At 36.1% G+C, this 16,857-nt stretch overlaps 3 protein-coding genes across 4 annotated transcripts; 2 read left to right on the forward strand and 1 right to left on the reverse strand.

Annotated features, from left to right (window-relative positions):
• Positions 1-3,763: 3,763 nt before the first annotated feature.
• LOC103858764 (L-type lectin-domain containing receptor kinase IV.4) lies at positions 3,764-6,924 on the forward strand. Its single transcript, XM_009136185.2, has one exon. The coding sequence runs from the start codon at positions 4,776-4,778 to the stop codon at positions 6,801-6,803; it is 2,028 nt and encodes a 675-aa protein (XP_009134433.1). The 5' UTR covers positions 3,764-4,775; the 3' UTR covers positions 6,804-6,924.
• Positions 6,925-8,649: 1,725 nt separating this feature from the next.
• LOC103858765 (putative S-adenosyl-L-methionine-dependent methyltransferase MAV_4873) lies at positions 8,650-10,950 on the forward strand. The gene is given in 9 exon segments (XM_009136186.3): positions 8,650-8,676; positions 8,678-8,731; positions 8,734-8,920; positions 9,083-9,246; positions 9,340-9,460; positions 9,808-9,932; positions 10,021-10,134; positions 10,232-10,399; positions 10,485-10,950. Coding segments are annotated over 9 exon segments (1,017 nt in total). The 5' UTR covers positions 8,650-8,664; the 3' UTR covers positions 10,557-10,950.
• Positions 10,951-11,137: 187 nt separating this feature from the next.
• On the reverse strand, positions 11,138-15,274 carry LOC103858766 (poly [ADP-ribose] polymerase 2). 2 transcript variants are annotated; one of them, XM_009136188.3, is made up of 18 exons: positions 14,946-15,274; positions 14,601-14,862; positions 14,223-14,362; positions 14,047-14,128; positions 13,694-13,932; positions 13,428-13,554; positions 13,285-13,340; positions 13,130-13,203; positions 12,971-13,017; positions 12,843-12,892; positions 12,680-12,742; positions 12,506-12,586; positions 12,304-12,414; positions 12,152-12,227; positions 11,915-12,057; positions 11,736-11,809; positions 11,555-11,660; positions 11,138-11,464 (listed from the first exon to the last, which is right to left on the reverse strand). In XM_009136188.3, the coding sequence occupies exons 1-18, from the start codon at positions 15,027-15,029 to the stop codon at positions 11,372-11,374; spliced, it is 1,908 nt and encodes a 635-aa protein (XP_009134436.1). In that variant the 5' UTR covers positions 15,030-15,274; the 3' UTR covers positions 11,138-11,371. The 2 variants fall into 2 exon arrangements, with proteins under 2 accessions (XP_009134436.1, XP_009134435.1); XM_009136187.3 differs by having other exon boundaries at positions 14,223-14,368.
• Positions 15,275-16,857: the final 1,583 nt, after the last annotated feature.

Here is a 16,857-nt window from a genome sequence, read left to right on the forward strand (position 1 = left end):
CCCCTTGTGACCAAACAAAAAAACAGAAGCCATTTTTACGAATATAGCCTTAGTAAATCGTCTGAGTCGTCTGAGATGTTGGAAGTCGTCTCGACGACTGAAGTGTAAGTCGTCTGGACGACTGAAGTGTAAGTCGTCTGGTACCAGTTTATTTTAAAAATAATTTATAAATCTTGTAAAAAAATATTTTGATGCGTAAAAAATAAAAATCAAGTAATTATAAACAGTTTTAACTGATATAAATTAAGATATGATAAAATTGATTTGTTTTGAAGATAGATGAGTGGAAGTAGTGAATCATGAAATACTTTGGTTTAGGAGTTTGGCAAACATATGTTGTAGTATTGTATGTATTGTTAGGGTTAGATTTTGGAAAACTAAAATATTTTTTTCAAAAATTAGTTTTCACCTATATGTGTTTATTTATGTGTATAGTAAACACTTTTCAAGTTTGATTTGGTTTTATGAAGTGTTTAATTAGATAATTAAGTTTAGGGGTTATGTTTAGGGTGTGGACGACTTATATTTCAGTCGTCTGTTGAATAATTTACCCTGACGACGTATAATTCAGTCGTCCAGACGACTTACAAGTAAGTCGTCTGGAAAGTCTTCTATTTTAGTTTCCCGCTAAAAATATTTAATTTCCCGCTAAAAATATTTAATTTCCTGCTAAAAATATTAAACTCTTCTGGACGACTTACATGTAAGTCGTCTGTTTTAATTTCTTCACCAGACGACTGAAATGTAAGTCGTCCAGGAAGTCGTCTGAGTCAAAAATATTTAATCTAATTGGATTTTTTGTCTCCCTATATAAAGAAAAATTTACACATTCTCTCTCCTCCTCTCAAATGGCTGCAACAAAAATGTAATGTTCATCATTCTAAAACTCTCCAACCTCTCTCTAATCTCTTTGATTTGAAAACACCAAACTTTATATGAATTTTTCAGTTTTGTCTCATGTATTTCTTACTAATCTATCTCTTTTGCAGGTTTTTAATCAAATGGTACTCATCTTCCACTAATTTAGAGGTAGATCTATTAATTTTAGATATGTATTTTTGTGTGTTCTATAAATGTAGATTTATCTAATCTTCCACTCATTTTCTCTATTTTTAAGTCATTTGAACGTTTTTGAATATGCAGGTTTTTCAGATCTGGATTTGATGTGCAGGTTTTTCAGATCTGGAAGACTTCTGGGACGACTTACCTGTTAGTCGTCTGGAAGTCGTCTGGAAGTCGTCTGGACTTCTTGGAAGTCTTCTGACAAAGTCGTCTGGACTTCCAGGAAGTCGTCTGGACTTCCAGGAAGTCGTCTGGACTTCCAGGAAGTCGTCTGGACTTCCAGGAAGTCGTCTGGACTTCTAGGAAGTCGTCTGGATTTTTCTGAGCGTTTTGGTAAGTTCTTATGTCTGATTTTTCTTTATTTGGTAACTTCTTGTTGTATAATGTTCTTACTTTTTTCCCAAACTAAAACTCTCCAAACCCACTCTAATCTCTTTGACTTGAAAACACCAAACTTTATATGAATTTTTCAATTTTGTCTCATGTCTTTGTTACTAATCTATTTTTTCGTTTTGCAGGTTTTTAATTATTTGGTACTCATCTTCCACTAATTTAAAGGTAGATATATTATTTTTAGATATGTATTTTTGTGTGTTCTGTAAAGGTAGATTTATCTAATCTTCCACTCATTTTTTCTGTTTTTAAGCCATTTGAACGTTTTTGAATATGCAGGTTTTTCAGATCTGGATTTAATATGCAGGTTTTTCAGATCTGGAAGACTTCTGGGACGACTTACTTGTTAGTCGTCTGGAAGTCGTCTGGAAGTCGTCTGGAAGTCGTCTGGACTTCCTAAAAGTCGTCTGGACTTTCTGTAAAGTCGTCTGGAAGTCGTCTGAACTTCCTAAAAGTGTTCTGGCAAAGTCGTCTGAACTTCCTGGAAGTCGTCTGGACTTCTTAGAAGTCGTCTGGACTTCTTAAAAGTTGTCTGGTCTTGTCTACTCAAGTGGAATCCAAGCTTGTCTTTGTAGATGAATGATCTATAATAGTTTTGTTTGTGGTCTGTTTTATGAATTGCATGTATACTCTTTTAGTTGTGAATTTTTTGTAAAATCAGTAATAATGTTTTCCAAGATGTATTAAATGTGCTAACAATGTGTTTACACATTTACAAATCAATGAAATAATAGACTTCAGTAGCCTTTTTCTTATCTTTGGATCTCTCATATGCAATAATAAACTCCAATGGCCTTTTCTCATCTTAATAAACAAGAATGTTGGTAAGAGATGGAAACAAACAATAGTAACTAGTCAAAGCATATCATATTTTTTAGAAGTTTGCATTGAAAAACTTAGTCAAATTTAGTAAAACTAAGGGAGAGAACATATTTTGTAAATATGAGTTTTACATATCTTGAAGTTACTTATCACTCTTAAAAATACAAGTTATTCCAAAACTAACGTAGAAGACTTAAAAACTAGTGGAGAAGACGCGGACGACTTCAATCTAAGTTGTCTAGACGACTAAACTATATGTCGTCTGGTAAACGCAGAGGTTATTTTTGCAATTGACTTTGAAATCTGTTATTTCGGACGACTGAAAGTTAAGTCGTCTACTATTGTTTGGTTAAAAAAAAACTCCAAAAAAGCTAGACGACTTACATTTCAGTCGTCAGAGGTTAGTTTTGCATTTGACTGGATTATTTCAGAAGTTTGACTTTTTGGACGACTTACATTTCAGTCGTCTAGTGAAAATTAAAATAATAATATTTTTTTAAAAGTAGACGACTTACAGTTAAGTCGTCATAGGTTAGTTTTGCAATTGAAAAAAAAAACTTCAAGATTTAATTATATACAGACGACTTATAATTCAGTCGTCCACGAGACGACTGAAATGTAAGTCGTCCAGGATTTACGAGGTTTGACCAGAATCTCGGAAAAAAATCCTGGACGACTTACAATTAAGTCGTCTGGTGGACGACTGAATTATAAGTCGTCTGTGTATAATTAAATCTTGAAGTTTTTTTTCTCAATTGCAAAACTAACCTATGACTACTTAATTGTAAGTCATTTACTTTTAAAAAAATATTATTATTTTAATTTTCGCCAGACGACTGAAATGTAAGTCGTCTGGGGAAGTCAAACTTCTGAAATTATCCAGTCAAATACAAAACTAACCTATGACGACTGAAATGTAAGTCGTCTAAGTTCTTTGGAATTTTTTTTAAAACCAAACAATAGTAGACGACTTAACTTTCAGTCGTCTCAGGTTACAGATTTCAAAGTCAATTGCAAAAATAACCTCTGCGTTGACCAGACGACTTCCAGGTAAGTCGTCTACAGCCAGACGACTGAAAAGTAAGTCGTCTACAGCCAGACGACTTCCCAAGTAAGTCGTCTGACGAACAGATCTGGAAAAAAACTCGATGTCATACCTTAAATTGGTGAGATAAGTTCTTTAGCATACATAAGGCTTCTCCAAGCACACAGAATCACAAACGGAAGTCACCCACCCATAATCGTTAGCTTCTATGACTCTATGAACCATAAAAATTTTAGAATCAAAATCTTGGGTTTTTTTAGCTCATTGTAGAGAGAAAGTGAGAGATATGTTGTGTTTAGTTCACAAGAATGGAAAAAGAAGAATGGTAAATCGATTTTGGGAGCATTAAGAGCTTCAAATTGGTTGTTCATGGTGGTTGTGGTATTGATGACAATGGCAATCTTGTAATTACTTGAAGATGATGAGGATGAGAGAGTAAAAATGTCATTTTTGAAAAAAAAAAAAAAAAAAATTAATGGCATTTTCGTAAATTATATGAACTTGTGGGGTGAATAGGGCAAAACCAATTTTCAAAAAAAAAGGAGGTTAGTTTTGTGTTTGACTTTAAATTGTAGGTCAATTTTGCAAAAATCCCAATAAAATAATAGAGAAGTTAGCATTTCCGCTGCCTTTATTATTCCTCACTCTTTAGATTGTCACCAAGTTTAGCTGAGTTCCAATACTTTGTGACACACCAGCCTGGTCCCTTAAAGCCCATCAGGTAACCCATTTAAGACAAGATGGAGAGAGCTAGTCACTTTCCACATAACCTGCGTATTTGCGTATTTGGCATGATGATAACTTCTTCATCTCCAACCTCAAATGGTTTCTCCAAGCGAATATTTTCACAACACTTTTTCGGAATACCCATGATAGACAGTGCTACTACCCATCTGCAGTCGCTGCGTAAACCACTCTCCTTTTCATTCAAATATACACCTTTTTCAGCTTTCATAATCCTGTGACCAAGTCCATTCCTTGTATGTCTACAACCATCCAGATTTCACTTCTCATATTCGAGCATGTCTTGCTCTAGTTAATTTTAGTATTTTTGTTAACAAAAATATATTCATCTTTTCATTTTATTTTGTATTTCTTTAACTCTAAATTGTGACCGCTTCTTCCAGAGTTGAATTACAATCCGAATATCACGGTTTTTATTTGCCGATTTCGTAAATAAACCCACAGCTAGACAAAATTGGCTTCACAACATAATGACGCCAATCACGTTGAATTGATCTTTCGTTACTACCATCCCAGACAGCGAAACGAGGTCACGTACTTTAAAAGTCTTCTCTTTTTTTTTTTGGTCAACAAACTCTTGTCTTAATATTCCACAAAATCGAGTAAAACGAGGTCTTTCCCTTGACTGCAAACAAAAGAAAAACTGACCTTTCTACACTCTCCACACCATAAATTAAGCTGAAACTTTCTTAAGAACAAATACAAAGCCATGTTCGTGAAGCTCCTCACCATTGTCTTCTTCAGCCTACTCTCTCAGTTCCCAGAATCCTCTTCCCAAGCTCTTGACTTCACGTACAATGGCTTCCTTCCTCCTCTCACCGACATATCCCTCGAAGGGATCGCCACTGTCACGCCCAACGGTCTCTTGAAGCTAACCAACTACACCATCCAGAAAACAGGTCACGCCTTCTACACCAAACCAATCCGTTTCAAAGATCTTCCAAACGGCACCGTTTCTTCCTTCTCCACAACTTTTGTCTTTGCCATCCATTCCGAGATCCCGAGCCTTAGCGGCTACGGCATGGCATTCGTCGTGGCTCCTAACCCAAGGCTCCGTTACGCGACCGCAAGTCAGTACATGGGTCTCTTCAACATCACAAGCGACGGTAATGTCACAAACCACGTGTTCGCTATAGAGTTCGACACGATCCAGAGTCCAAAGTTCAGTGATACCGACGATAACCATGTTGGAATAGATATCAACAGCTTGATATCTGTGGAGAGTTCGCCAGCTGGGTACTGGGACATAAAAGGCCAGTTCAAGAATCTTACTTTGATAAGTCGCAAACGGATGCAGGTTTGGGTTGATTATGATACTCACACCCATCAGATCGATGTAACAATGGCTCCGTTCAGAAATGACAAACCTAACAAACCGCTTGTTTCTGTCGTCAGAGATCTTTCTTCGGTTCTTTTGCAAGATATGTTCGTAGGTTTCTCTTCTGCCACCGGTTCCATTCTGTCCGAACATTATGTTCTCGGGTGGAGTTTCCGGGTGAAGGGGAATGCTCCACCGTTGGACTTGTCAAAACTTCCCAAACTTCCGAGGTGGGAGCGGAAAAGAATATACAACATCTTCAAGACTTGGATGCCGTCGGTTTGCATATTTTTGATTCCCTTCTTGTTTATTTCCACGATCATCATACTCGTCCGCTTCGTCGTGAAGAGGAGGAGAAAGTTTAAGGAGGAGCTCGAAGATTGGGAAACAAGGCTTGGGAAGAACCGAATGAAGTTCAAGGACTTGTATTACGCGACCGAAGGGTTTGATGAGAAGGACGTTCTTGGATCCGGTGGGTTTGGAACTGTGTACAGAGGTGTCATGCTGAAGACAAAGAAAGAGATCGCTGTGAAAAGAGTCTCGAGCAAATCCCATCAAGGGCTGAAAGAGTTTGTGTCTGAGGTAGTGAGTATCGGTCGGATGAGTCATCGGAACTTAGTCCCTCTCCTGGGTTATTGCCGCAGGAGAGACGAGCTTCTTCTGGTGTACGAGTACATGCCTAATGGAAGCTTAGACAAGTATCTGCATGATAGTCCAGAGGTAACTCTGGACTGGAAACGGAGGATTAAAGTCATCAAAGGTGTGGCATCCGCCTTATTCTACCTTCACGAGGAATGGGAACAAGTGGTGATTCACCGTGACATCAAAGCCAGCAACGTCTTGTTAGACTCGGAGTATAATGGGAGACTCGGGGATTTTGGTTTAGCTCGATTGTGCGGTCACGGGTCAGACCCTCAAACCACGCTAGTTGCTGGAACATGGGGATACCTAGCCCCTGATCATGTCAGGACAGGACGGGCCACTACCGCTACCGATATTTTTGCGTTTGGGGTGCTCCTACTAGAAGTAGCATGCGGTAGACGTCCTATCGAGATTCAGAACGAGAATGGTGATCAGAGGGTCTTTATCTTGGATTGGGTTTTTGGATTTTGGAATGAGGGGAACATCTTGGACGCCAAGGACACGAAGCTAGGGACGGAATATGACCGAACAGAGGTCGAAATGGTTTTGAAGCTAGGTTTGTTGTGCTCACACTCCAACCCACATGCTAGACCAACTATGAGACAAGTGTTACATTATCTCATGGGGGATGCAACATTACCAGATTTGTCGCCTTCGGACTTGCGTGGGAACGAGATGATGAGGTTGGAAATCCACCAGGGACTTAGCGAGACAGGCATGTTTACATGTGGGTCTTCGATGGTTAATTCTATAGTCTCCGCTTCCAGTGGGAGGTGAATTTTAAATATCAGAACCTTTTTGTGTCTTACATTAATTGTAGAAAACATCCCCTATCGCCACGAGATGTGGGACCTTGTTGTACGTTGACTTTGAAATATATGAAATTTTATGCGTGAAAGACCAGTTTACTCTTGCATTTAGTCATGTACATAGCTGGTTGATGTGGTGAACAAAAAAAAATATAGCTGGTTACGCTTGAAATGAAAAGAGAAATTTGCGTTCCCACACACTTTTTAAGTTAAGCTGAAGAGAGAGAGAGAGAGTCTCCTTTCACATAATGTCCCGTTGGGCCAAAGTATCTGCCGCCGATGGTGATGAGCATATTTGCCATGATGATAACGTCTACATCTACAACATGTTCAAACAATAAGAGGCAAAACTAAATTGGTGGCTAGGGAAAGACAATAATGCAAACAAATGCAAATCTCCAGATTATACTTTTAAGTCTTGTGATTCTTCATTCTAACTGAACCTTCATAGTCAGTCACCACCTCAGATAGAAGCCGAGCATACATCTCACTCCACAGTTTCTTCTGATTCACAATGTGGGAAAACGTCATCGACTCCATTTGTTTCTAGAGTACAATGTCCTAAGCTGCTTCCCATTGCTTTCTCCATATTTAAGGGTGTCAAAATAAGTTATAAGTCAAGTTACCTCAACTTGATTTTTCATGAGTATGAATTCTATTTTTAAGGTCCATTTAATAAATAAGTATAATGAGCAAGCATAAATTTTATCACGAGTTATATGAACGATCTTTAATGAACATGACCAAACTCTTATGCTTAAAATTATTTATGTTTATATATATTGAATAACTTATATATTTCTTATGTAAAAGGATAGTTTTTAAATTAATCATATTTATCTTCTAAAATTAAAATGTAAAACAAAAAAATTAAATATATATATATATATAAATTTTTTTTTAAAAAGAAATATATATATATATATATAACACTCATCATCTCATATATATTTTTAAATTAAATATAAAACAAAATATTCGTAAGAGACCACTTCTATACTACATGTAGTTCTCTTATTTAATGTTTTGTTTTACATTTAAATTTTATAAAACATAGATAAGTAATAAAGAAATTATGCTTTTAATATTATAAAACTTATTATAACACTTATTTTAATATTTTATTTTATTATAAATTTTTTTTTATTAGATTGTGAGTTATCTCGTTTAAATTATGATCTATATGATTTGAGTTCGAGTTTATATACTGAAATTCATATAATAAATAAGATGAGTTAAGCTAACTCATGAAAAATCCGAACCTAATATGAGTTGAGCTGAATTGAACGATTTAGCTTATTTTATCCATAATAATGAAATCCATAAAGTTTGATTGATGTACTTCCTTATCAATGTGAATTTTTTTTTTGTTTTCTTGTCTTTATTTTATTTTCTCTTCTTTTTAAAAGGTGTTTATAGCTCTGGACATAAGCCGGATATTTGCTATTCTAGTATATTTGACACTTGATTTTTTTTTACTAGTTACATAAATGTAGACTATGTTTAGGATTCGAATTTGAGTTAATATATGATTTTTTTAAAAAAATTTTTATGTCTCAATATCAAGTATTTTTTCTTATTATTGGAGATTATTACATTTATGGAATGATCAAAGCATCATATCATATTCAATCAAGTTAATTATGATGTACTATATTTTTAGAGAACTAATTGTAATTTTGATTACAATCTTCTCCTCCTTGTAGAATAAAAAGATGTAAGATGATTTTGATTAGTTGAGATATTTTTAAATCCTTTTTGATTATCGGCTGGAGATTACGACCATTATGAATTAGTTACGGTCAGTCAAACTGAAAAAAAAAACACAAATGATCTACTTGAAAACCTCTCGTTCCATCAGAGGTGTTATCATCATCATCATCCAGATTCAGCGATAATCATCATCACTGATGCAAAGTCTATGTGCTCCACCTCTGCACTTTCCGGCCACCGCACCCCGTCGCCGTCGAATTCTGAAAACCGTCGCTCGTTCAGCGAGGGCAGAGCTCAGAGAAGATAACGACCCTTTAATCCAGTCAGCTATACATTCAGCGTCTCTTCGTCTCGGAGAAACCAATCGAACAGGCAATCTCTCTCATATCTCCTTTTATGTGTTGACTTTCTCTGAGGCATTTCGTCGAACACTAAACACTCGCTTTACTGTGTGATCAAAAAGCTTACTTTGACTAAAAAGGTTTCTGTTGTTCAAAAAAAAGACTAAAAAGGTTTCTAATTTATGCAAAGCAGAGCCTCTATTCATCGACCCTTATGCCGCTTGCTTCTTACCTCCTTCTACAAACAAGAAACCCAACATCCATAAACACCAACAACAACAACATTACTGTCTTGCAACAAAGTTCATCGATGACAAGTTGTTACATACAGCGAAACGCATTGATGGACTAAAGCAGGTTACTTTACTTAACTCACTTCCATTGCCTCATTCTTAAGTCTATGTAAGTATTATTGTTTATGTGTAATAGTGATATCACACATCTTTGCAGGTTGTCTTGTTCACAGATGGAATGGATACTCGTCCTTATAGGCTTAACTGGCCATCTTCTACTATGATCTTTGATGTTTCACCACAAAAGGTTTTCGATATAGCATCTGGCAAGCTTCAAGGTTAAATGCTTTACTTTGCTTTACAGTGTCCGTTGTCCACTATTATCTTTCTTTTACCCTGTGCAAGTGGACCAGTCAAACAGGATATTGAGTATAAAAAAAAATTGAGAATTTTTTAAAATAAATATATAATTGGAGTCTAAAACTAAATTTTTAGGTATGTTTATAAATTTTTAAAACATTAGACATCTTTTAAATCGACATCATTACATAGTTAAATATACAGTTATTATATTTTTTAAACAGAGACTAGAAATAATTTGAGATGACACTGTTTGTTTGCCTCTAGTTTTGCCGGGACTTAGATGCTCCATAGTTATGGTTTCGTGATTGTTACATTGTTCCAGGTGTGGGAGCTAGGCTTCCTAAAGGTTGCATGTTCTTTCACCTTCCTGTGGAATCAGGAGACATAGAGCAATGTTTACGCTCAAAAGGGTTTAGTGGGAATCGACCAAGTATATGGGCAATGCAGGTGATGATGATATGTGTTTTCTCTATCAAATCTTCTATCCTTTCCTAGAATTTGTATGAATGTTATGATTCTTCTTATTGATAAACAGGGCTTACCTCTTGGGTCGCAATCGAGCTTTGAAGCGATTTTATCAGCAGTTAGTAGCTTAGCCATGAATGAAAGCTATCTCATAGGAGAATTGCCTATAGATATCATAGACCAGGTCACTACTTTGATCTCTTAACTATCTTTGGACATTCTAACTTAAAACCAAAGCGGACATCTTTCATTTTATAGTCTTTATGCGGTCTTGAGTGCAGTCTGATTTGGAAAAGTGGATGGAGAAGCTGTTCATGAGCAATGGTTTCAAGGTGCAGATAGTTAGCTATGAAGAGATCTCTGTGAGTTTAGGCGTTGTGTTACATTCACGAGGAAACCATGACAAGATTATGTTCATAGCACAACAGCTCAGGTTTTCTGATGATCAGGTAATAATGTGTCTCAGTACTAAAGATACAACTCAGTTAGGTGTCTATACTGTAGTCATTTTCTGCAATTAACTAAATCTTACAGATGGAGAAATGGAGACAAGAGTTTGAGAGGGTGGAAGAAGATGGAGATGAACAGGGATTTGAAGAGCTCTGAAACAAACAACAATGTCTACATTTTCTAAATAAAAGTTCGGCTCAGGAATTCTCTGCAGTTCATGGAGAAACTTCACAGCATTGTAATTTCGACTCATCTGTTCACATAAATCAACACAACTTCTTTTGAACTGGAACAGAATTTGACAACACTCTTTCCACTATACCAACAGCATGTGGCATCACACCCATCAAGTTCCTATCAGTTTACAGTTCAACTCAAGACAGACAAAGTAAACTGTTTCATACAAGTTAATTTGTTTTTATGAGTTTCTCATATCCAATTGTTGTTCAGTTTCTGTAATTGAAGTTTGTTTATCACTTTATGGGTTTAGATGGTATTTAACTATTTATACATGTAAAACTTGTAAGATCAAGTTCAGGATTTGTCTGCAGTTATTGGAGTTGCAGAAACTGTGGATGATGGTTAAAATGATACACAAAATCTGTTATAACGTCACTGCATTGTAATTCATATGTTTATCAATTGTTTTGATCATATGACAAACACATGATTCTCATTGCTCATAGACATGTCAACAAATTATGCAAAGATTTGTAAATTGTATATGGATTTTCAAATCAATTAAAATGCAGAAATAAATATCTTATTTTAAAAGCAGACATTTACAAAGAAAAAGTTCAAATTCAGATTAGCGAGATGAGAGCCGCACGCACACATAACAAGCTTTCTTAAAGCACACTAGTGGGGGTACACTCATTGGGTTAAATCCCAAGCCGAATGCAAAAACAAGTCCAATACGCATCAAAGTGTTGAATATGAGCTGGTCGGTTCAATACTCTACGTAAGTGTTTTCAGTACTTGTAGTTGAATTTGACTTGGATCACATATCGCATCTTGATTTGTTCCGTATTGTAGACAATGTACTCGTTGTACAATAAAGTCCCCTGCAAAAAAAGCCAAACAAAATCAATCTGTGAATTTATGTAATCATGATTTGGTGAAAAAAATGTGTTGAAACACAAAGAAAGCCAAACCTTGGAGCTTGAATGATCCACTGGTTTGCCAAGTGGAACAACAACACCGTCTTCTAGTGTCTTAGCCTCTGATGGGTTTGGTGCTGTTCTCCCCACACCTTTTGTGCTGCAACCATCAGAGTTACAAATCAAGTTTTTATAAAGAATTTGTGTGATGTATTAATGAGATTTATCAGTGTACCTTAGCTTCCCCGGAGGCAATTTATCCGCGTTATAATCCGAATTCAGAAGCTCATTCATGTCTCCCAAAGCAACCTAAGAAGTTTTGATCATTACGAAACATAAACATACATAGAGGTAGTGCTGCTAACACATAGAACCATTTTGTTGTTTTCCATATAAACTAAGAAGAGAGTATACCTCGCAGAGGAGCAGGACGCCGTCATTAGCACCACTGTTAGCGTAGCAATAGTTTGCACTCTTGGAGAACATGTCAGCAAAGTAAACCCCTTTTCCGAACATGTAACCAGTTACTGGTGCTTCAGGAGGAGCTATCCGAAGACCTGTTTGGTTGTATCTCATAGTAGTTCACTTCACTATGCAATGAAAGTCTGAGAGACAAAAAAGAACAATAAAAACAGAGAAACCTGTTGTTACCTTGAGATAAGATACCAGCCCAGTTAGTGAGACGTGACCCATGCCAAAGTAGCATCCTATTCTTCGAACTTGAGAACTGCCAAGAAAAGTTTTAAGTGTTACAGTGCCAAAATGAGAAATCAGAATAGTAGTGTACGGTAAAGACAAGCTACCTGTTGGAATCGATCAGCTTCACCAGCTCTTGAAGCTCTAAATAGCTGAGAAATCTCAACTGTGTATCCCGAATGCGTTTTTGCATGAGTGTTCTCCATGTAATTGGCAACCTGATTTCGCAATAAGGAGAAGACAGCAAGATGTATAAGAGACACAGACATGTTTGACTACTCGTAAGAAACAAATGATCCTTCAAAATACCATAGAGAACTCTTCTGAATCGGCTCCTACTGGCGTCAATCCACAATTAAGTTGCTGGTAGTGATAATACAAAGGATCATCCTATAGTTATTGCAAAAAAATACGCCATATTATTAGAGAACTATATGAAGAAGTGATTTGATGCTTAAGAACCACATAGACTGGCTGACTTACCATCAATCCCGGGTCGATGGACAGCAACTTTGTCGCAAGTTCGATTTCACCTAATGCTTCAACCTGACATTAGATAGTGATGTGTTAAAAACTACACATAACATGTAGCATCAGACTATTAACTTTTCAAAGACCAAAACAGTAGATAGAGCTACCAACTTACCATTTCTATTTTCTGTTTCAACTTTTGGGGAGTGTCTATAACAAACTGACCTGTTACAAATCGCAGTTCATATAGTTAGTGAATGTTTAATCAATTTTAGCACACATGTAAAGTGTATATGAACTTACTCATTTTCTTGAAACCAAAATCATGAGGTATCACAGTATAGAACTCTCTGCATCAAAAATGATACAAAGTTAGACAAGCTCGAATCTGATTCTTTGTGGAAAATGGTTATATATTCCACTAAACGTAACACTTAGTCTAGCAATAAACCAGAAACATACCCACTGAGTTCCTCAAGCCTCGCTCTATCAAACCGGCTCATTACCTCCGAGATTCTCTTCAACACTTCATAACCCTATAGAGATCCAAGCAGAGCTATTATCTGATATCACAACAAAATACAAGAAGACCCCAAAACACCAATTTCTATTTTTACCTTTGTTATTGTGGACTTGCTTAGCTTGCCAAGTGGCAATTTGTTAGCGTTGTATCCTTCAAAATCAAACATCGAAAGTATATGAGAGGCAGAATGACAATCAGCTAGTAAGTAAAAAAATATGAAGCATGGAAGAGACTAACCTATTTCCATCATGTGCTGTGCCATCATGCTTACATTGCATATAAGAGAGATGAACTTGGCAACCTGGGGATCTAGTTTTGATTCCTCCGGTTTAACTTCAGAAGATGATTTGGGAACATCATTGACCTGAGAAGACAATACAGAAATGATCTTCAGAACAGCGATAAGCCGCGAAAAGTTTCCTTGAAATATTGTCTCATTCCACATCAAAAGTTGTTAAAGAATAAAGTATAGAGGCATCAGTAACGGATTCCAAAATACTCACAACAGCTGAATCATTATCGTCTTTGCCATAGTCCATTTCGAGCCATGTATAGGACTTAGTATGAGGTATAAACTCCTTTCTGTCAGACCAAAAATTCTTTGTCTTATCAAGGAACTTATTGCTAAATATTTCTATTGCTCGATCCCATGAGTGGAAAGGCCCGTCTAGTTTACTCTGTCCTTTCACACCAACTCTTCCCCATCTGAAGTAGACCATATATGTTTTCTTGTTATCAGACTCTGCGCATAGATCACACACATATTGATGAAAAAATGGAATTGAGAGAGAAATCAAAAACAATAAGACTACCACTACGACGTGTTCTTCAGGAACTAAATCTGGCAAGGACTAACCTAGCACTTGTAGGACAAAGAACTTGTTATTATTATCCCTGACATTCGTCTGATTCAACATGGCATCATAAACATCATCACCCTACAAACATTCAACCAAAAGAACTCAAGTCAATCTCAAAGAAATGGCAAGGAAAATCTCATTTTCTACTACATTTACATGAAAAAAAACTTGCCCTTTGTAGAACATGGTACTGGCTTTTTATGTTATCAGGAATCCACTGATCCAACACCGCTGCTCCCTTCTTTGTGGCAGTTACGATTTTCTCTTCTTTCTTTTCTTCCTCAAAGCCATCATCGTCGTCTTCAGCTCCATCTGTCCCTTAAATAATCAATAAGAACATTGGCATACGTGTTATAAAAATCGGCTAATCAGACCTAAACGAAACGAGTTTTCTAGAACTGTTTTTTAAGAAGATTGTAACGGATGCAAGAAGATTATGCATAAAAATTAAGTAATCAAACACAGAGATTTAAAATGGTTCACCAACTCGAGATCTCCAAGCTAACTAATGCTACTGAGTCACATGGCATATCAACATAAACCTATTTACCTGACTTGACTGAGGCACTGGAATCATTGTTTGCGTCGTTGCAGAGCCTCTCGAGAAGCACCTTTTTGGTACCAGTTGTAGCTAAGCCTCTCTTACCAGCTTCCTCGCGCAGCTCCTTCACATTCATCGCACGAAGCTCCCCAATCGCAATCAATTTGTTCGATTCATCATCACCGTCCGATGAATCAACGGTTCGTTTCCTCTTCCTCTTCGATTCGTCCTTCTTCGCTTCTTCCGCGATAGCCTCTTCGAGCCTCTCCACCTAATCCGAAACACCAAAACTTCAAAATCCGAATCGATAAGAGAAGAGAAGAGGTGAAATGCGATTAAGAGAGAGATGGATACCAGAACGGATTTGAGTCCGGTGGTGCTGAGTCCGCGCTCGGCGAGCTTTCCACGGAGTTCGTCGACTTTGAGCTTGTTCGCCATTTTCGTTCGTCTTCTAGGGAATGTGAGTGAGGGAGAGAAGGTTGGTTCTATGGTTTACTTTGGAGGAAGAGAGTTCGCGCGAGCATTTGAAGAGGTCTTCTCTTCTTCGTCAGTGTCTTCTCTTGAAAGCTTTAGGGCTTTTCTTCTTCCTTTTAGAAAATTCAAAATATTGAAAAAGTGCTCGCTGGTTTTTGTGGGTATTGCCCTTATAACCTTTTTAATCTCGAAAACACCCCGAATGTTAGTAAAGCTTCCTACATTCACCCCTGAACTTTTCCAAATGAATTTATTTAATCCGGTATTCTGTATTTAATTTCTTACTTACAATTGATAAATCGATGGAAAAGGAAAATAAAATCATGAAAGACTAATTATAAAAGATTTGAATTTGTGTACATAGGTTTTGAGCTTTTGTAAAAAAAAATCAATTTGTGTTTATGTGTGTTATATTAAGAAAAAAGTAGCAAAAATATATATTTTAACAACGATGTCGAGATGCAAAACGTAGTTGAATTTTTTATACATAATTTTAAAAGAGTTTAATCTTTTTAACAGATTTTATCTCAGAAAATTTAATTTTTGTTTTGACTAGTGTTATATTAATAATATTTTTTTAACAAATACACATTTTTAATAAGATGTCAAGGTTTTTTTTTTTTGAACAAATTTTAAAAGATGTTAAGGTTAAGGTTCGCCACTACTGGCATTTCCAAGGACGTGCCTACAAATAATCACAAACGGATTAAAGGAATTTGTTGACCACTGATCATAATAATTATTATTATTAAAAACGATTTATCTGACTGAAAAAAGACAAATACAAATTCCGACAATGAATCAAAGCACTCATATGTTCATTATCAAAGCAAAATCTGAAGGAAAGCACCAATAAATTACGTAGCGATAGGCAAGCTCTAATTGTTTCCTAGCTTTATTAGCCAAATAAAACATGTCTTCTACCAATCCCTTTATATAAGCTGGGTTTTTATTCGATAAATTAATATCGTTCTTGTTTGTTTATTTCCTTCTGATTAAATATATATGTCAGAGGAATCGGTTGAAGGAAAACTGTATATTCATGGACTGCAATGTATAGTTGGGATAGAATGTACACAATTTGTGAAGGGTACTAGTACCGATTCTGAAGAAGATCAAATTCTCATGTTGTTCATGTGGCGTTAGTAACTCTAAGTATGTGAAATATTGCATATCTTAACTCTAAGTATACAAATAGCCGACGGCACAGACCTCCATTAAGATTCTAGATTGCAAAAACTCAGATAATAAACCTATGCATGGTTTTACCATAATCATGCCTGTCATGTTATGCATGGTTTTAACCCTTGCCTGTCATAATCATGTTATGCATGGTTTTCGCAAAATACACAGTATACAATAAAGTGCATATTTTACCAGTTTCATTTTATTATAGTATCAAGATCCAAGAATGCAAAACATACATAGTAATAAACCTGTGCATGTTAAATAATCAGTAACTAGATGATAACAGTGCATATGCAGAGTGAGTCTTTTATATTAATGTTTGTTTATTAGATAGTTTTAACATTTTGCAACACTATAATTTTTATCGATTGTAAAATGACGAATACAAATGTTGGTATCTTAAAGGTATTATTGTTATTGAAAAATTAATGTATTATAACTCATTTTATTATTTTTAAGACTTCGTATGCACAACAAAGAGAACAGAAAACAGAAAGTAGAGAACATGCAAAGTCCCAAAATAACATCACTAGTGTTTAGTGGTGTTAGATACATTGAACCAACGACATGTTCACGGTCCATATACCAACTGCCTAACATAACA

The sequence above is a fragment of the Brassica rapa genome, chromosome A03 (assembly GCF_000309985.2).
Source record: "Brassica rapa cultivar Chiifu-401-42 chromosome A03, CAAS_Brap_v3.01, whole genome shotgun sequence".
Classification (NCBI taxonomy): domain Eukaryota; kingdom Viridiplantae; phylum Streptophyta; class Magnoliopsida; order Brassicales; family Brassicaceae; genus Brassica; species Brassica rapa.